Genomic DNA, 19,209 nt, shown 5'->3' on the forward strand with positions numbered 1-19,209 from the left:
TGAGGTATCTTTAAAAGCTATAGACAAGGGAGAGTGGATTTGGTAAGGATGCATGCATAGATGGATATAGTCAATAAGATTATAGCAATTAGTGGTGGTTGGAATGCTAGGTGATCTAGGTCAATGCATTCTGGTAGCTTGGTAGAAATTGTAGTGGTGGGGTAGTGTACAACTTCCTTGCTAAGAGACTGCCAGCAACATTGCATTTTTGTGAATACTAATTAATTGTTTAACTTGGGGCTACTTAGAACCGGCTTGGGCGATTTTTGGTAGTAGTAGGTGATGGCTGGGAGATGAGAAACCACTCGCTTGCATTGGGCACTTGTTGCTTTTGATGTGGGGGGGTGCATTGGATGGCTATGGGTGGGTCGTAGGGGGCATGCCACTCTTGAATTTTAACAAAGCCAAAGGTGGACAACAATCCACAATTGGTCTACCATATTCGTGATGAGGTTGTTCTCCTCCTGTTATCCTCAACCACAAGAATGTATTAGATTGGGACCTAGTGGCCCTATTGTGTAGGGTGTATGATTGGCTTCATGGTTGGGGAGATGTATTGTGGTTATATGAGATGGGTGATGATCACCTTGTCATGACCTCTTCCAACTTTCATAGTACTTCTTTTAGTTACCTTCCTGTGCTATGACGTGCTAGACTTATCCTTTGTTGAGTGCTTATGGAGTTCCCTACTAAAGGATTTGGACTAGGCCCTCCAGATTGCATTCAAAGATACCAAAGACACTTGGCCTCTCTCAATGCTTAGCAAATTAAGGCTGGCCTTAGGGTCAATGGTAGGCATGGATGGTCTTCGTATTGGGAAACCCTTATAGAGGTGATCCACTCCACGGCTAGAGCACAATCGTGCGGTTGCATTGGATGAAGTTGTGGTTGGCACAGGTTGGTTGTCCTTGTAAGGGCAATCCTTCAGATAATGAGGTCCCTGGCATTTACAACAAGAAGGACACCCATTGGCTCTATGAGGACCTTGACATGTATAGCACTGAATGGGTGGTCTTCTTGTCAAGGTATTCATTTCTCTAGCCTTTTGACAAATAGGGGCTGTTTGGTATCTTGGAATATACTGATCACCTTGCATAACATTACAACTTATAAACACACCCCATTAGGGTGGGAAATAAAGCATGCCATGATTAGTGATCTAGGGAGGGGAGGAGAGGGTTTGAATATGAGGAGGGTGCATGGATGTAGTCAAATTAAGGTCCTTTGGTGACTGCGCGAAAACGATTGGGGTTTCGCATTGTGGCACCATGGGAAGAGTTTTCACTCAGTTGTTGCAGTAAATGTTACATTACCATGTGCTTTGGCTAGGTAAAGTAGCAATGACCTTGGTTGGGAGGGACATAGAAAAGGTCTTTTCGTTATGGGGGTGGGAAAAATGTAGGTTATCGGTATCTGGGCATTGCGAGGAGAGAAAACTCGATTGGCCCTTTGTTGGTCTTGGCAGGTTCCTACTACGAGTGGGTAATGGGATGTAAGGGGCACTTGTCTTGGGCCACTGCCCCCCACCCACTGCTAGGTGAACTTGTGCTGTCCAATCACAAGTCCCTCAGTCTAAACCACGTAGGCGTTTTCATGTGCTTGTAATAAATGAGGACTCTTTATTTATCACCTTGTTTGCCTGGTGTGTAATCCACACATTGCCCATGCTCGCCCCAGCTTGGGCAGGGGGTGGTGTGTAAGAGCCCGTTCTTGCATTGGGCCACGCCAAGGAAAACGTGAGGAGCGCTGGCAAATTGGAGCATAGAAGGGAAATGGATGCCACAGCAAAAAAGGCACGGATTTCGAAAGCAATGATGGTGATTTCAGAGGTTAGCTAGTCACACAGCGAAAATGAAGAGCTGGATTGAACCTTGACGCCGTAATGCCAGGGTGGAGAGCCAAAGTTTCGCTCTTGAACTTGTGGTGCTGGGAATGGGCGGAACATGGGGAGGAGTTGGCATAGGGTGGCAAATATGCCAACGTGGGAGCAAGCGACAATCCCCACTAATATTTTTGAAAATGTAAAGGGTCATAAAAAGAGGGGGGCAATAAGGTGGAAGCAGGTGGCGAGGCCAACATCCTTATCACATGCCAAGTGCCACAAAAATTCAAATAAATGGGGAGAGATTCCTGCTTAGAAATTCTCGGATAATTCGGCACCCATGTTGGATGACGGGCTCTTTTTTCTGCCCCTCCATTCAATTGTGGCTCTGATTCCTCACCGTCCCAACACCCAAATTTAATCCTCTCACCGCCATAGCCTGCTCTATCCTTTCCTTTCCATTGCCTTTGCTTTGCTCGCTCGCCTTCTCCTTCCTTGATCCAGGTTCCTCCTTTCCTCCCCCTCAAATTTGCCATCTTCTCCGAGATTATCTGTCGTTGCGGCATCTTGCCCACAGCTCCCTTCGATGATTTTTTGCTCCTCCTCCTCCTTGCTTTTGCCGTTCTTCCTTTCGCTCTAGATTTTGGCCTCGAGACTGATGTCGTTCTCGGCTTTTTGCGCCAGCCCCCCAATGATTCATCACAATTCGAGTCGCTGCTGAGTTTGATCAGGTGTTTTGCAGGCGCTGGAGCTTCTTTCGCAATTCTGTAGCTATCTGTTATCCTAGACTCCTGCGCCCTCCCCTCTGCCATGGACCCTTACAAGGTACGCTCCTGGAAACGTCGTCTCGTGATTATGATTTTACGATAGAACCGTTCTGATCTTCTCGTCCTGTGCGCAGTTTCGCCCATCTAGCGCATACAATTCACCTTTCTTCACTACCAACTCTGGTGCCCCAGTATGGAACAACAATTCGTCTATGACCGTTGGCGCCAGAGGTAAGCTCGGACCCGAACCCTATTCCGTTCCGAGGGGTGGTCTCCGCTATGGTGATTCTATCATGGCTTCTTCAATCCCTGTTGTGCTGGCTTGTTCGATGTGTGCTACCTTACTTGGCGACCTTCATCAACCTGCTCGCTTATTAATCGTTTGCTTGATTAAGCTCTTCAGTCACACTTATGTTTGTTACCGCATTAATCGGATTTACCCTCTCACCTTCACGGTTCATATTAAAATGGTGCTTTGCAGGTCCTATTCTTCTGGAAGACTATCACTTGGTTGAGAAGATTGCTCAATTTGATCGAGAGAGGATTCCTGAGCGTGTCGTCCATGCCAGAGGCGCCAGTGCGAAGGGCTTTTTTGAGGTGACACATGATATCTCACACCTAACGTGTGCGGACTTCCTGCGGGCTCCTGGTGTACAAACTCCTTTGATTGTGCGATTCTCGACTGTCATTCACGAGCGAGGTAGCCCTGAGACACTGAGGGACCCTCGTGGCTTCGCTGTGAAGTTCTATACCAGAGAGGTAATCTATTTGCATTGTAGGCTTTTAAAGGCATTTCAGCCACCGATTATACATCTGCTCTACATATCTGTACATGTATCCCTTGCACATGTATCCATGCATCGCATTGTGTATGGTGTGTGCCACATACTATTGCATAACCTGTGTAATTGCTTAGCAGTAAGGCTCTACAAGGTACTTAAAGGATACTTGTCTGTGCAGGGAAATTTTGACATGGTTGGAAACAACTTTCCAGTTTTCTTTGTGCGTGATGGAATGAAGTTTCCTGATATGGTGCATGCCTTGAAGCCTAATCCCAAGACGCACATTCAAGAAGTGTGGCGGATTATGGACTTCTTCTCACACCACCCGGAGAGTCTGCACATGTTTACCTTCCTGTTTGATGATTTGGGAATACCTGTGAACTACCGGCACATGGAGGGTTTTGGGGTACACACTTTCACTCTTGTCAACAAAGCTGGCAAGTCAACCTATGTGAAGTTCCATTGGAAACCAAGTTGTGGTGTCAAATGTCTGATTGGAGAAGAGGCCGTGATTGTTGGAGGTTCAAATCATAGCCATGCAACCCAGGATCTCTATGACTCCATTGCTGCAGGGAACTATCCTGAGTGGAAGTTGTACATACAGACCATGGACCCTGCTGATGAAGACAAGTATGACTTTGACCCTCTTGATGTGACGAAGACTTGGCCTGAAGATTTATTCCCTCTCCAGCCCGTTGGGCGTATGGTGCTCAACAAGAACATAGACAACTTCTTCGCAGAGAATGAGATGCTGGCGTTTTGTCCAGCGATTGTTGTTCCTGGTGTGTACTACACTGACGACAAGTTACTGCAGACTCGAATCTTCTCTTATGCAGACACTCAGAGACATAGGCTAGGGCCCAATTACCTACTGCTACCTGTCAATTCCCCAAAGAGTGCATATCACAACAACCACCATGAAGGGTTTATGAACTTCATGCACAGGGATGAGGAGGTAAGGTGTTTGCAGGTGCCTACTTCAGTTTTGATTATAGAAAATATTCACGAGGTTGTGTCATGGGGATTACGTTATCCGTTAACGTTGTTTTCCTGTCAGGTCAATTATTTTCCATCCCGCTTTGACCCAGTTCGCCACTCTGAGAAAGTTCCAATTCCGTCGAATGTTTTATCAGGACGACGGGAGAAGGTGTGTAATTTGAGTTGAGGAACATGAGTTGAGCAAGATGGTGGGATATTTGGTTGCTGTTTGGGTTGTACCTGCAAATATGTGTATACTCTCTAGCTGTGTGCGTGTCATTTTCGGTCTTATCTCTGATATCATCTAATTTGTGTGGGTTCTTCTGTCTGATTTGTTGCCTCAGGTGATGATTGAGAAGGAAAACAACTTTGCCCAGCCTGGAGTGAGATACAGATCATGGGCACCAGACAGGTAGGGCTTTGCATCAGGCATCTTGCATGTCTTGAAAGTGGTGTTGGCTTCTTTGCATGATTTTTTAACACGTGGGCTTCAATATTCAGGCAGGAGCGATTTGTCAATATGTGGGTAGATGCCCTGTCTGACCCGAGGGTCACTCATGAAGTTCGTAATATCTGGCTGTCATATTGGTCCCAAGTAAGTAGGGGGGGGGGGGGGATTGTTTATTTACAGGACGTGCCTGTGAAAGACATTGTGCTTCATTTCCACTTGTTGACTGAGGCCAAAACTTGGTTTTATGTACAGGCTGACAAATCATTGGGCCAGAAGATCGCAGCACGTTTGAACTTGAAATCAAACATGTGAAGCATTTGTCGTTGTTCAGCAGCTGAGTTTTTTACAGGACCTTGAAATATCCCATGGCAGCTGTATTATTCGAGTGTCAGTTCTTGTTTGCTATTTCCTGACTCAAAAGGGATGGTTATATATGGATAGTAAAGGTTACGAACTTTTGGACAGTTGTAGAAATGTTTTGTAAGGTAGGATGAATGGGTGGTGTGTTGCATACACATGGCACTTGGGTTTTTAATGATTAAGGCAAGATGTGGTGCAGGACTTGTATCCTGATATATGAGAATAAATATATGAGGATTTAGTAGCATGACTGTGGTATTATCGATTATTGCAAGTGCTAGCAGGATATGAAATTCTGCATTAAAGAAAAAGAAAAGGTCATGCTTCAGCTGAATGAAGGTGCATATGTCATATATACTAGCTACTCCCATGCGAATCAGCAATTCTGCAGTCTCTTTTCAGATCAAAATAGTACGAAGTGCACAATTTTTGGATGAGAAATGTTTTTTCATGGATGATGTCACTGTTTGCTGTGTTAATCAAAGCAGGTGGTTAGTATTGAAGTATCTTGTTACTCTGAGCCCTGTCAGAGTATCCTTGAGGTTGAATTTGCATACCTGAAGTAACTTGATGGTAGTGTTGTATCGAGCTGGGCCATACTCGGAAAATAAGATTGATAGATAGCTGATGGTATTTCTTAGGGTAATTTTCCATCTTTCAAAGAATTCCGACCAGTACCGTATTAGCCAAAGCATGATTTCGCTTTGGTTAATGGTCTATATAAATAAGGTGGTGTATCTGACTGGTTTGCAGCATCTACGATGCACTTGAATAATTCAGTACTAGTTCTTAGAGGATAAAGATACTCCATTGTGGATTCCAGCAGTCAATAAGCTCTTGAATGATACAGTGCCAGCTTTTTAAAAGGGTAGTGAAATGCAAGCCGCAGAGCCCCCAAGCAGCTTTAACTAGGGTTTTCACATTAATTGATGATACACATGGCATGCTTTGAAGTGGAGTGTTCGATGGGAGTGTTTCTCATCGTGACTAGTGTAGACCAAGCATAGTTCAATGAAATGTTTCAGAATGTTGAAACGTGAAATGTTTTGAAACGTTTCAAAACGTTTCAAAAAAATAGGTGAAGTTTCAAAAAACTAGATTGTATTTTTTTGGTCTAGAAAATATAAAATATATGCTTGCATACATTTGGTATGCCAAAACTCTGCAAAACTAGCTAAAAACACAGAAAAAGACTTGACAAAGCCTACAATGGCCAATGGTAAAATAGATTATAGACTCCAGATTAGAAAGCTCAATCAAGCCTTCAACTTAATCTACAAGTCTATAATGGCCAATGCTAGAAATCAGAATAGAGTCTAGATTACAAAGCTCGATTAAGCCTTTAAATTTTGGAAATTAGATTTCAGTTGAATAGATACAAGATAGGTCTCTAAAAATCAGATTTCAGATTATAATTTACAAGCTCAAGCCTTAAACTTTATCATATTTCAGTCATAAGTTCAGGAATCACAAACATGGAGTGTAGACATAAATGAAGTGCTCAGTTTCACTCTTGTAAATAGTCTGCTAGTCTATAGACTAGAATCTAGATTACATAACTCGAGTCAAGAGTGAAGACATCAACTTTAAATTTCAAACAAAACTAAAGTCAAACCCTGCTGAAATCTGAAAGAAAGTAGCAAGTTAATCAGTAAGAATCAAGATCTGTAAGTGCTTGGGCATCTTCTCCTTGGCCCTCAGCCCCCTCCTCCTCCTCCCCATCATCACTGTCAAAATTTGCCGAAGCGGATGAATCCTCTTTTGATGATGAAGTCTCCTGTTCTTTCCGGATCAGCTGCTATTAAAGTTGGTTCTATTCACCCTGCTCGTCTGCATGCCTGAGATCGTGTGGCATATGCCAATGATGCCCGCTCCACAGCAATGAATGCATATGCATCATCATCCTCATGCGTAGGATGATGCATTTCATCCTCAAGGACTTGTATACGTATCTTATCAGCATCCACCTCCTGTGGACCTTCAATGGTCTTCATTCGTCGAATAAGTCGTTGGCATGGACATATTCAAGCCTACCATACACCAAATGAATTAACAGTAAATACATGTAGGTTGTAGCATAACTATAATGCAAATGTTAATAATGAACTGTGTGCTGAGTGCATATAAAAGAAAATAGATATGTCGAGGTCACACACAAAATTATCTATGCGAATATGAATTACTTGTCAAGTTGTCCAGTGCCTAGTCTATTCCTTATTTTAGTTGTATAAGTGAGAACACACTCCAATTCCTTTCACAGGCGCTAGATGAGGAATCTTGTGAAAGGACTTGGAGGGCAATGTGCTTCAACTCCGGTGTGCCCCGACCATACTTCTCCCACCAGGTTACATGCCTCAATTGAGCATGACGGAGACATGCACGAGCTGATCCAAACTCCCCAAAGGAGTTCCTAAATGAGAGGTGTTGGTCCTCCAAAGCATCTTGCAATATTGCATCTTGATATGCATGTTCAAGGAAACCTGTCCACCCTGCAGCCAACTCAGCATCATCTAATTGGTCCTTCCTCCTCCATAGAGGATGCAAAATGTGTGCTACTGCATGAATAGGCCTATGGAACCATGTCCATCTTTTTCCCCACAAGGCCATAAGCTCTTGCTCTCTGTAGGGAATGAAACATATTTAGGTTGCTGCAAACCTTGAATCTAGATTCCAGATTTACATCATACATGCAAAGCCTTAAAGCTGCAAATAAGAAAATTAATTGCAGCCAACAGTGAATTGTAAAGTCAAGATGCTTGATTTGCATTTATCTTGTTGCATCAAGCTATGTGCACCCTTTCAATGCCTCTCCAACCTTCTCCATGAACTCATACACGAGTCCAATTGTGCATCCTTCTCTATCAAGAAGTCGAAGGGTACTGAAAAGGGGCTGCACAATCCCCACAATCTCCTTAGCTACATGCCAAAAATCACCATCAAACACAATGTCCTCAAAGGCACGTGCCTTCGGTTCATTGGACTTATCCCAGCTCAACCATTCCTCACTGACCACCATGTGCCTTAAGTTAGGCTTCACCTTTACCAAGCGTGACAAAACTGTAAAGAGATAGGCAAAGCGGGTCTTTGAGGGCTTCAGAATCTCATGGGAGCTATGTTGCCGAAAATTTGCAAGGGCTCTATGCTTCCTTGTCAAGAAAGTCACCATGCTCCGTGCCTTGTCAACCACCGAGGAAATCCAAGGAAGCTTCCCTATGTCCTCTATAAGAAGATCCAAACTGTGTGCAGCACAGGAAGTCCAAAAGATGTGCGGATAGTCACTCTCAAGTAGCACACCCATGCGCTGACAGTTACTTGCATTATTTGTAACCACCTGTACTACATTCTGAGGCCCCACAACCTCTACTGCCTTCTTAATGTGGCTGTAAATGTACTCACCTATATGAGATTCATTTGATGCATCTATGGATCTCAAAAACATAGTACCCATGGAAGATGATACAAAAATGTTAATGAGCGGGCGCCTCCTAGTATCTGACCACCCATCACACAAAATGGAGCACCCGTATCTACCCCATGATGCCTTAATAGGCTGCAGCTCCTTCTCAACTTGCAAGACCGCTGCTTTCAGCTCCCGATTGCGTAAAGTCTCTAAAGATGGAGCCCTAAATGAAGGGCCAACCTCGGCCACTGCCTGAACAAACTCTTGAAAGGCTGGAGTACGAGTAAGGTTAAAGGAAAGGTCACACTCATAAAAGAGCTTGCGAGTTGCCCGACGAGCAGATGCAAGCAAAGTTGTGACCCAACTGGCTCATAAAGTCCCTAGCCTGGGTGGTAACCTGGTTGAATTTGGAAACCTTGGAGGCTTCACAACTCGCATGGATGCCTATCAAGTGGAAGCACTACCAATAGAAAAAGAAGCCCCTTGTGTAGGTGGTGAAAGTCGACGAGGGGGTCCAGCTGTCACATATATAATGGGACTCCTGGGAGGTGATCCAGGACCTATTAGTGTTGATGAGGCCTCAACTCATGCCCTCTTTGACGGGCCACTTGGTGTGCCTCCCAAGGAAAGAATTACATCATCTGAACTTCTCCTACACATGGATTGACACCCTTTCCAGTGATACCAAGAAGATGTGCCCTTACACGAGTACCCTTGAATCCTCGACACTGGCCTCGTCGGCCTTGTATTGAACAAATACTTTGACAACATTTGATGATCGTACACGTGAGAAAGCCACATATAACTGTTTGCGGCTGAATACCGGTGTTGCCAAGTATAAGCTAAGAATGGACATTGTTTGGCCTTGGGTCTTATTTATTGTCATGCCAAATGCCAATTGAATGGGGAAGTGCCTCCTCATATCAAACGGTAGTTGCAAATTGCTTGGAATGAAGATTATCCTCTGAATGAACACCCTGCGTACCAGTGATGATCTCGGCCTCGAACACCTTGGTGTGGAACTCTTTGCATATCAATCGAGTGCTGTTGTATAGTCCCTTCCGTGGATCCAAGTTGCATAGCAAAATGATTGGAGCATTTATCGGTGAGGTGGATAACCACCGCCAAGGTTGAGGCTATTGAGGTACTTTGTTGCATATTGAAATGAATCTGCGTCTGCACTATTCACCGAATCAACACTTATATACTCCTTTCTCTCCCCTGCCACATTGCATTTAGTGTTGCATTATTTATTGCATCAACTTCAAGGTTCCGAGGTGCAATAATCACACGCTCTCCAAAGTACGATGCAAAGTTCACAACTCATGAAAGTCCAATATACACCCACTTAATTAGACCCTCCATGGAGTTGTTTTGCAAAAGCATTTTCTTTGGAATTACGACAACACTTTCTTTTGCGCCCATGCTTTTCCCATTTCAATTGTCAAGAACCCACTGCATGAACTCACGTTCTGATGTTCCGTCACCTCGTTGTAGCACCCGTATGTTTTGTGTGAGCTTCAAGATCTTTGTGTGTCTCCAGATTATCGACTGACATAAAGTAGCATTTATGATGTACCCCGGTCCAATCTTTGGAACCACTGGTGAAATTTATCGAAAATCCTCTCCTAGTAGCACTACTTTGCTACCAAATAGCTGATCACTCGACATGATGTCTTGTAGAGTCCCGTCCAGTGCTTCAAAGGCATGTCGATAAGTCATGGGAGCCTCGTCCCATATATTAACTTTGCCAGCCTCAAAACATCAGCAAGGGTATTGTTCAAACTAATATTGCAAGTGCTAGTGGCATGTAGATTCAATGGTATCTTGAAGGTGAGTGTGTCGTACGTCCATTAGACAGCAATAATGTCGCAATACCAGAAGATGCGCATGCAACGTAATGTGTCCCTCCCCACGAAACCGAGAAAACAAACAATTATAAACAAATGTCTTTCTAGATCCTCAGGGACTGCGTCCAGAAAGAACATGTCACCCACCTTTGCATGAACAGCTATTAAAATTTCATTGTAAGCGACCATCTGATAGGGATTCTGGCTTGCTTCCGGCTTGCTTCCATTGTACACGTGATTTTAGCCTGCTACTGAACATCAAACATCCTTTCCTCTTGAAACAACACATCTATAACAAAATCATTTGCTCTATCCACCACGATAGGCAAACCACCAAAATTTGCCAATGCTCGTCTCTAAAGGTGCAAGGCACTACCCTATTGCCATTGTGCGACAATGAACCATATTCTCCACACTTACTTCCAATGCATGAAAAAAATCATCTGAAAGCTCCGAACATCATTTTTCCCATAAAAGCCGAGGAGATGTTGGCTCACAGGAGGGAAAATTATCACAAAGAGTTGTCTCAACTATTCACTGTTCTGAACAAACGCAGCCTCTTGCATACACACAAACCACTCCTCATCACTTTCTAGTAGTAAGCCTCTAGCAATGCATGCTGCCTTGAAAGAGGGATAAAGTTGCCCACCGAATGTGTGCAGGTCATCAAAAGGCTTACAACCCCTGCAAATGTTAAGCAACATGCATAGATTTCTCGTGTGTAGATGGTGAAACATTGTACATGCGGCCAATGGTATTTTCCAACTTTCTTCGAGCCCACGTCTTTCTATTTTTGTTCCAAACCTACGCACTTGGAAAGTCTCCATAAAGCATACTGTAAGACTCCATAAAGCACGTGGGTAATGACGACAACATTTACCATCAATCATGCAAACGATAGAGGGATTTAATACCCCACATGGACTAGGAACACTACATTGACTAATGACGTCATGCAACTCAAGAAAAAATGCAACATCAGGAAGCTCAGCGCATACCAATCTGTCATAGTGCGCAGTCTCTACTGGTTTGAAGGCACTTTTTAGACTCAGCAATATGTGCGAGTGTGGCAATCCTCTCTTCTGAAACTCAATCACATAAACATACCCAACTACTTACCAAATAGGTCATCCCTTGTTAATGATTTCATCATGTCCTTGTGCTTTTCATGAAACACACGGGCAGTCAAATCGAGGCAGTCTTGTGGACTTTGGCCAGGTAGCAATGCTTCAGATATTTCAGAACCGATCCATGTTACACGTGAATGTAATGAACATCCTTGTCGTGGATCTGTTAACAAACCTCGACATTTATATGTGCCTTGTATTTCATTGAAAGAACAGGATTAAATGGCTCAATCCATCGATTGTCTACCACACCATGTTTCACCCATATCTTTTTACCGTTATCCCGACGCATGTAGATAGGATAACCATCATTTCCCACCAAAGTACATTGAGAGAAGGCACGTGGGTAATGATGATAACATTTACCATCAATCATGCAAATGACAGAGGGATTCAATGCCCCACATGGACCATGAACATTACACTGACTAATGATGTCATGCAACTCAGTAAACAATGAAACATTAGGAAGCTCTGTGCATTTCAATATGTCATAGTGCGTAGTCTCTACAGGTTTGAAGGCACTTTCTAGAATCAACAATATGTGCGAGTGTGGTAAGCCTCTCTTTTGAAACTCAATCATAGAAACATACCTAGCTACCTTACCAAACAAGTCATCCCTTGTGAATGATTTCATCATATCCTTGTGCTTTACATGAAACACACGGGCATTTAAATTGGGGCGGTCTTGTGGACTTTGGCAAGGTAGCAATGCTTTAGATGTTTAGGGCCATTTTGTGTTGCACGTGAATGTAATGAACAAATATGGTTTACCCCTTTTTCATACAATGGCTATAGCATCCTGATACAATTGACACATATATCGAGGTCCTCCTGTAAAAGAAGATGGCAACACAATCTTGCCTACAACATTGCCAAATAAGGTGTTCACCCCATCAAATGCATTTACCATGTCCGTCAATCCTTGGTAAACTTCTACATGCAAAGATGCTTGATTATTACGTATCCACAACAATCTCGATTCCTCCATACTACTATATGCATCAACCATGTACTATTGTAGTAATCACCCCTTGCATAGAAGGCATGCATTTGTATCAGACTTCGCTTGACGACAAGCATAGTATTGCCTCTGCGTCACGTAATTCTGTCTTTGTACCCGCGGTGACCAGGATCATCAGCATATGGGATACATACATGCCATCCATCCTTCCCTAGAGGAAATAGAAGAACATACATGAGGAGCATGTATGATTGTGGTGCAAGTTAGATATTCACCGTATATGGCCATTGCGGCATAAAATCTGGATGTCCCTATTTCCAACATCAAGATCATTCCCTTGTCCTGGCATGATTGCGGCAACCTCGCTAGCCGTGGGAACCAAATATTGTCTGGAGCATGGAATTTTGATTAGATTGCCACCACCCTTGGATAAGAAGCACATCAAGAAAGGCTGCAAGACTTGAATGGCAATGCCTTCCAAGACAATCATATGATTGCGTAGGACTATACCATGGTATACTTTTGAAAGTAAATACCCAAATGCAGATGTCAAACTTGCATACAAGGCATCCCTTTGTGATTCTATCATGAACAGGATCTGCCATAGGACCTTCTATGATAAACTGCACAAGTTCAACTATCCGTGACACTGCAAGGTCTTGCAATTCAGCTATGAAAAATACACATGGCTTCTCCCAAGCATGACCACTCATTGTTATGAAATGCGTTGTATCAATGCCATTGATGTGTGCAAAATTTGTATCATTCTTTGATGGCAAGATATCATAGGAGAAGCTGAATGGAGAACCATCATCTAAACCACCAATTGCTCTACCTTGGGCACTGAACTGCAAGGCCTTTTTCTTGATGTCCATATATTCTATCTCAACAATCTTTGGCATTTTAGCTCTTAGATCCTTTGTTGGTGTGGCATCTGCATCCATTGAAGCCAACCACTTTCTAGCCCATGTCTTATCAAGGAGTTGACCTAGGCTAAGTGCTTTCTTCTTATCCACATTAATTGACTTGCCAGCTAACTCATCATCAGATTTCAATAAAAACAATAGTGCTGAGAGAGCAGCCTCACTTTGAATCATTCGGGTGACCACTTCATCCAAGTTGCTATGCTTGCTCTTCTTTCCAAAGAAGCAGTCACCACTTAGGATCTTCTTGCATACTTCTATTATTGCATCTGGAACAAACCTTAATGCTCTCCACCAAACAATAAACATCGGTTTCATTATTTATTTCTTTCCTTTGAGTTGCAATGTGCTCTGGTGCCTCAAAGGATATCTTTCCTGTTTCATATGCTTGGCAAACATCCACTATGCTCTGAAACACTGAGTCCTCGCAGAAGACAATGCAAGTAACATCCCTGTATCTTGCAATGGTAGTGTTCAAATCCTTTGCCTCAACCTTATTACTTGGTATGCCTTGCGTATTGCTTACAACACCTTTCAAGCATCTATAGAACCGAGTCCTCTTTACCAAGTACTTAAATGTAGGTCTCCTGCCCTTCACTGTTTGTGGCTTTCCACAGCCCACCCATAACTCCCTTGCCTTTATCAGGATCTCAGAAAGAGAAGAGCTTTTGTTCAACCTAAATGGAGCAGAATTCAGCCTTTCTGATTCTAGAATGTACTTCGAGTCATCGTTAAATATGCATACATGACAAATGACCCGTTGAAACTTTTCCATCCACTCAATTTGTGGCAGGTTTCCTTTTCTTCCCTCATCAAGGGCGATCCTGCAAGCTTCACAAAAGTGTTGCCCATCAATGGGCTCAAACGTGCATCTTTCCAAGAATCTATTCTTGGCGAGCATGTATCTCTTCTCGATGTCAGTCCCATATTGGCTTTGGTACAAAGACCTCCACGAACAAAGCCACTCCTTCTAAAGTTCTCAAAAGCATCATGAAAGTCCACGTGCTTTTGAAATGTGACATCAAGTAATGTAGGATCATCTTCTTGAAGTCTCTTAAATGGCATAGGACGAAGAGTGATATTAGTGGCAACTAGAGTTCTTGTTTTCCTCGTATCTTCATGCAATTTGCGTGCAAATGTCATATCTAGCTTTCTTTGATTTGTGAATAACGAAGCTCGATCAATAAGCATTGTGGCCATGCTGAATTGTGAAAATCCCCAAATGTACCCCTCATCCTCTGGAGGATGTAAGTTGGCCACACTTATAGAAAAGTCTACGAGACTTATATCTTCTTCTTGCGGATCCTCTTGATCATCACTATCCAATTTTTCGCCTGGTTTTAAATAACCTGCACTTGAATGATTTGCACGTGGAGTTGGAGTTATTTTTGCTCTCTTTCTGGGAATAGATGTGGAACTTGAATCTACTCCACGATCACTCCTTGTTCTTGTAGTTGCAACAGTCGATGGTGTAGGTACAGTTGGAGATACTGTAATTACTGCTGCAGATATTGTAGTTACTCTTGTCGGAGATACCGTAGTTATCGCCACAGATATTGGTGGTACAACTTGAGGGTTACATGTTATAGATGGCGTACTTACTGCTGCTGAAGGTACAACACCACCACTTGGAAATGCATTCCACATTTTCTTCAATGCTTCCAAGGCACTAAGTAATTCTTGGGATCCCTCAATTGAATTTGGTAAGGGCTTCAAGAAGTGCTTGTGTGTAACTCATAACTTGTAGACTACATCGTCATTCTTCCCTTTGCACACAACTTCTATCAAATTGTTTTCTTTAATGTTGACGGTTGAGACCATGCCAACATTTCTTATTGCCTCTGGAGAATATTTCACGCTTGACACATTCTCGGCAGTGATCACCAAAAAATACTTTGATTTGCACTCCATAAAATACCAAGCATTTTCAAGATATTTGAAAGACACCTTGGAACCAAAACTCGAAGCCATAGTTTCCTGCAGAGCAATCAAAAACAAAAAATGAGAATAACAATGATTTTCAAACTCAAAATATTAAAAAAATTGCTAATTAAATATTTAAATATTAAAAATTAAAAATTAATTAAAAATTTACAAGTTTAAATATATTTAAAAAAATATATTTTTATATTTATAGATGCTATTTTTTAATCTAATATTTTTTTACATAAATAATTTAATTCAAAATATTTTATAAACAGATAAAAAAATTTAATTTAATTTTTCTAAAAATTTATTTGATTTAAAGAAAATTTATTTTATTTATTTAAATTTATTTATTTATATATCTATATATATTTAAAATTTAATTTATTTTTACTAAAAATTTTTAAAATTTTTAAAATTTATTTAATTTTAATTTTTAAATTAAAATAAATTTATTAATTTAATTTAAAAAAAATAAAAAAATGAAAAATAAATAACTAAAAAAAATTAAATTATTTTTTTTATTTTTTTATTTCATTTTTTTATTTTTTAGTTATTTATTTTTCATTTTTTTATTTTTTTAAAATTAAATTAATTAAATTTATTTTTTTAGTTTTTTTTTGAGCCCTGAAGGACCCCCACTTAAGGAGAGGAGGGGATTACCCTCCCAAACTGTTGCGTGCGCAAGAGGTTGGGGGTTAATCCCCCGCCCTCCCCTCCCCTCCTCTCCCATCTACCCGTCCCTCCCCTCTCCTCCCGCCTCCCTGTCTCTCCCCTCCCCTCCTGTCTCGGTTAATCCCCTGCCCTCGCCTCCCCTCCTCTCCCATCTGCCCGCCCCTCCCCTCTCCTCTTGCCTCCCCATCTCTCCCCTCCCCTCCCGTCTCCCCTCCCTGCCCCTCCTCTCTCCTCCCTGCCCATCTCCCCTCCTTGCCCCTCCCGTCGTCCTTACTCCCCTCCCCTCTTGCCTCCCCTCCCCTCCTCCCCTCTCGCCTCCCCCCCTAACCCCTCCTGCCTCCCCTCCCCCCCTCCCCTCTCGCCTCCCCTCCTGCCTCCCCTCCCCTCCCCGCCCCTCCCATCCTCCTTCCCGCCCTCCATCCCCTCTCGCCTCCCCTCCCCACCCCTCACGCCTCCCCGGACGCCTCCTGCGACAGGGAGGGGGGAGGGGCGGGGAGGCAGGAGGGGCGAGGGGAGGGGCGAGAGGAGGGGCAGGGAGAGGAGGGGAGAGGGGAGGGGCGGGGAGGGGAGAGGCAGGGTTAACCCCCCCATCCCCTCTCCCCTCCCCTCCCTGCCCCTCCCCCCTTGCCTCCCCTCTCCCCTCCCCTCTCGCCCCTCCCGCCTCCCCGCCCTGACCCTCCCCTCCCCTCTCGCCCCTCCCGCCTCCCCGTCCCGTCCCTCCCCTCTCGCCCCTCTCGCATCCCCACCTTGCCCCTCCCCTCCCCCCTCGCCCCTCCCCTCTCCCCTCCCCTCCCCGCCCTGCCCCTCTCGCCCCTCCTGCCCTTGCCCCTCCCCTCCCCTCCCTGCCTCGCCCCTCTTGCCCCTCCCCTCTCCCCTCCCCTCCCTGCCTCGCCCCTCCCCTCCCTGCCCCGCCCCTCCCCTCTCGCCTCCCCTCCCTACTCCTCCCTCGCCTCGCCCCTCACCTCCCCCTCCCGCTCGGAGGGAAAATGGGAGAAGAGGGGAGGGGAAGCGGGAGGAGAGGGAGGAAAGGAGGGGAGGGGAGGGGAGGGGAGGGGAAAGCGAGAGAAGAGGGGAGGAGAGGGGAAGGGAGGGGAGGGGAGGGAAAGGAGGGGAGGGGAGGGGAGGGGGAAGCGAGAGGAGAGGGGAAGGGAGGAAGGGAGGGGAGGGGGAAGTGGGAGGAGAGGGGAAGGGAGGGGAAGGGCAAGCGGGAGGAGGGAGAGGACAGGGGAAAAGAGGAGGAGGGGAGGGGAAGGGAGGAGAGGGGAAGGGGGAAGCGAAAGGAGGGAGGGGGGAGGGGAGAGAGAAAGCAGGAGGAGAGGGGATGGAAAGCGGGAGGAGGTGGGAAGGGAGGAGAGGGGATGGGAAGCGGGAGGAGAGGGGAAGGGAGGGGAGGGAGGAGAGGGGAAGGGAAAGGAGGGAGGGAGTACCTGGGTGGGAAGGTGGTGGAGGAGCTCCAAGAAAGTTGTGAGAGAGAATGAGGAGAAGTAGAGTTTTATAGTTCAAGCAACAGGTTGGGGGTGCACCCCTAACCGTATATCCAATCTGTTGCACAAATCAAGAAAAATCTTGATTTGTGCAACAAGTTGTATTTTAGGGTTAGGGTTTAGGGGTTAGGGTTTAGGGCTATGGTTTAGGATTTAGGATTTAGGGTTTACGGTTAGGGTTTAGGGTTTAGGGTTTAGGATTTAGAGTTTAGGGTTTAGGGTTTAGGATTTATTGTTTAGGAGTTTAGGATTTAGGGTTTAGGAATTATATGTTTAAAGTTTAGGATTTATGGTGGTTAAGATGTTTTGGTATTAATTGTTTAAAGTTTATCCAACCAACCGTAAATCCAATCTGTTGCACAAATCAAGAAAATTCTTAATTTGCACAATTTTCTTGATTTGTGCAATAGGTTGGATATATCCAATACTAGGTATGATCCTTTGCAAAGGCTTTACTTTAAGTAATTATAAGTCTACCTAGTTAAAGTATCCTACTTATTAGGGACAAGCACATAGGCTAAAAGCACACCGATTCATATTTTCTTACATTCATGCTGCATGGTGTATCAGAAGAAATGAAGAAGTATGTGATAAGAAATATTCATAAGAAATATGTATTCCATATCATGGATTCATACCATGGATATTTAGTGGTTGCTAAAGTAGAAAAATGATATGGATTCAATGATACTGTAGTTTTGTACAAAGCCTTAAACAAAGTTTAAGGCTTTTGCAAATTATTACATATTGTAACAAAGATAAGCAAGTATCCTAAACCTCTTCCAGATTCTATGGTTTTAAATACCTACCTTATAAATACATTATCTAATTCTTCATTCTTTGACTAACAAGTATTATACACATGGAAGAAAAGCATACATGCTAAAAGTACTCGTGTAAATTTTAATCTTTTCTTATTTTTTAAACTAATTTAATTCTTTGATTGAATACGTTTTTAAAATTTAAAGGTTATTAGTATATAACATAGGTAATTTTAAATGTTATTAATGTATAATATTAATAATTTATATATTTATTTAAATTTATACATGAAATACATTATATTTATATTAGTTTTTAAGTTAATAATGTATATTTCTATTAAAACTAAAATTTAATATCTAGTTAATAGCAAGAAGAATATTGTAGAGATTTTTCATATTAAGAACTACCTTACAAATACATTCACTAATTCTTCATTGTTTTAAGCATAAGTATTTTATAAAGCACATATGCTAGAAGACTTTCCATTCAAAAATATTTTCATTGTTATATTTTTTAAATTAATGTATTTATATATTTTTTTATATAATAATTATATAATATTTATACTAATTTATAGATTAACAATATATATTTTTAGCAAAATTATATTTTAATATTAGTTAATAAAAATTTATTATATTATGGAGCAAAAATATTATAAATGGATTTCTTATATTAATAAAGTGTCGTGAGAAGAGTTTTTGGAGAGATTTATGGTTAAATTTTGTTTTGAAGTTCTTGCATACGCAATAGGTAGCGAGGTTTGAGTGGTTTTGAGGTTGAGAGAGAAATTTGTCATAGATTGTTTTCTAATTTATTTTTTTGAAAAATTATTACGTGCCCAATAGGTTGAGAGAGTTTGAGGTTGAGAGAAATTTGTGACAATAGGTTGTGAGAGTTTAAGGTAAAGAGGGAAATTTGTGTGAAAAAAGATT

General features: G+C 42.8%; 2 protein-coding genes across 3 annotated transcripts in view; one reads left to right on the forward strand and one right to left on the reverse strand.

The window, feature by feature from the left end:
* Positions 1 to 2,167: 2,167 nt before the first annotated feature.
* Positions 2,168 to 5,407, forward strand: LOC147905261 (catalase-3). 2 transcript variants are annotated; one of them, XM_087396653.1, is made up of 9 exons: positions 2,168 to 2,326; positions 2,554 to 2,647; positions 2,724 to 2,820; positions 3,071 to 3,348; positions 3,550 to 4,326; positions 4,429 to 4,518; positions 4,694 to 4,761; positions 4,851 to 4,944; positions 5,053 to 5,407. In XM_087396653.1, the coding sequence occupies exons 2-9, from the start codon at positions 2,633 to 2,635 to the stop codon at positions 5,110 to 5,112; spliced, it is 1,479 nt and encodes a 492-aa protein (XP_087252779.1). In that variant the 5' UTR covers positions 2,168 to 2,326; positions 2,554 to 2,632; the 3' UTR covers positions 5,113 to 5,407. The 2 variants fall into 2 exon arrangements, with proteins under 2 accessions (XP_087252779.1, XP_087252698.1); XM_087396572.1 differs by having other exon boundaries at positions 2,565 to 2,647.
* A 2,538-nt stretch (positions 5,408 to 7,945) lies between these two features.
* Positions 7,946 to 19,209, reverse strand: part of LOC147905262 (uncharacterized) — a 46,995-nt gene continuing 35,731 nt past the window's right edge. Inside the window, exon 2 of the mRNA XM_087378841.1 lies at positions 7,946 to 8,832. Coding sequence (XP_087234967.1) covers positions 7,946 to 8,832 — 887 coding nt within the window. The remainder of the gene's footprint in view (positions 8,833 to 19,209) is intronic.

This window comes from Dipteris shenzhenensis, chromosome 1, assembly GCF_047967505.1.
Source record: "Dipteris shenzhenensis isolate YYH24624 ecotype China chromosome 1, Dip_SZ_1.0, whole genome shotgun sequence".
NCBI classification, from domain to species: domain Eukaryota; kingdom Viridiplantae; phylum Streptophyta; class Polypodiopsida; order Gleicheniales; family Dipteridaceae; genus Dipteris; species Dipteris shenzhenensis.

What these genes read in the sequence shown, in the direction of transcription:
- LOC147905261 (XM_087396653.1), top strand. An exon ending in TATGACCGTTGGCGCCAGAG is followed by an intron (nt 2,821 to 3,070) that starts GTAAGCTCGGAC and finishes GGTGCTTTGCAG; the next exon opens with GTCCTATTCTTCTGGAAGAC. An exon ending in GGCTGTCATATTGGTCCCAA is followed by an intron (nt 4,945 to 5,052) that starts GTAAGTAGGGGG and finishes TTTTATGTACAG; the next exon opens with GCTGACAAATCATTGGGCCA.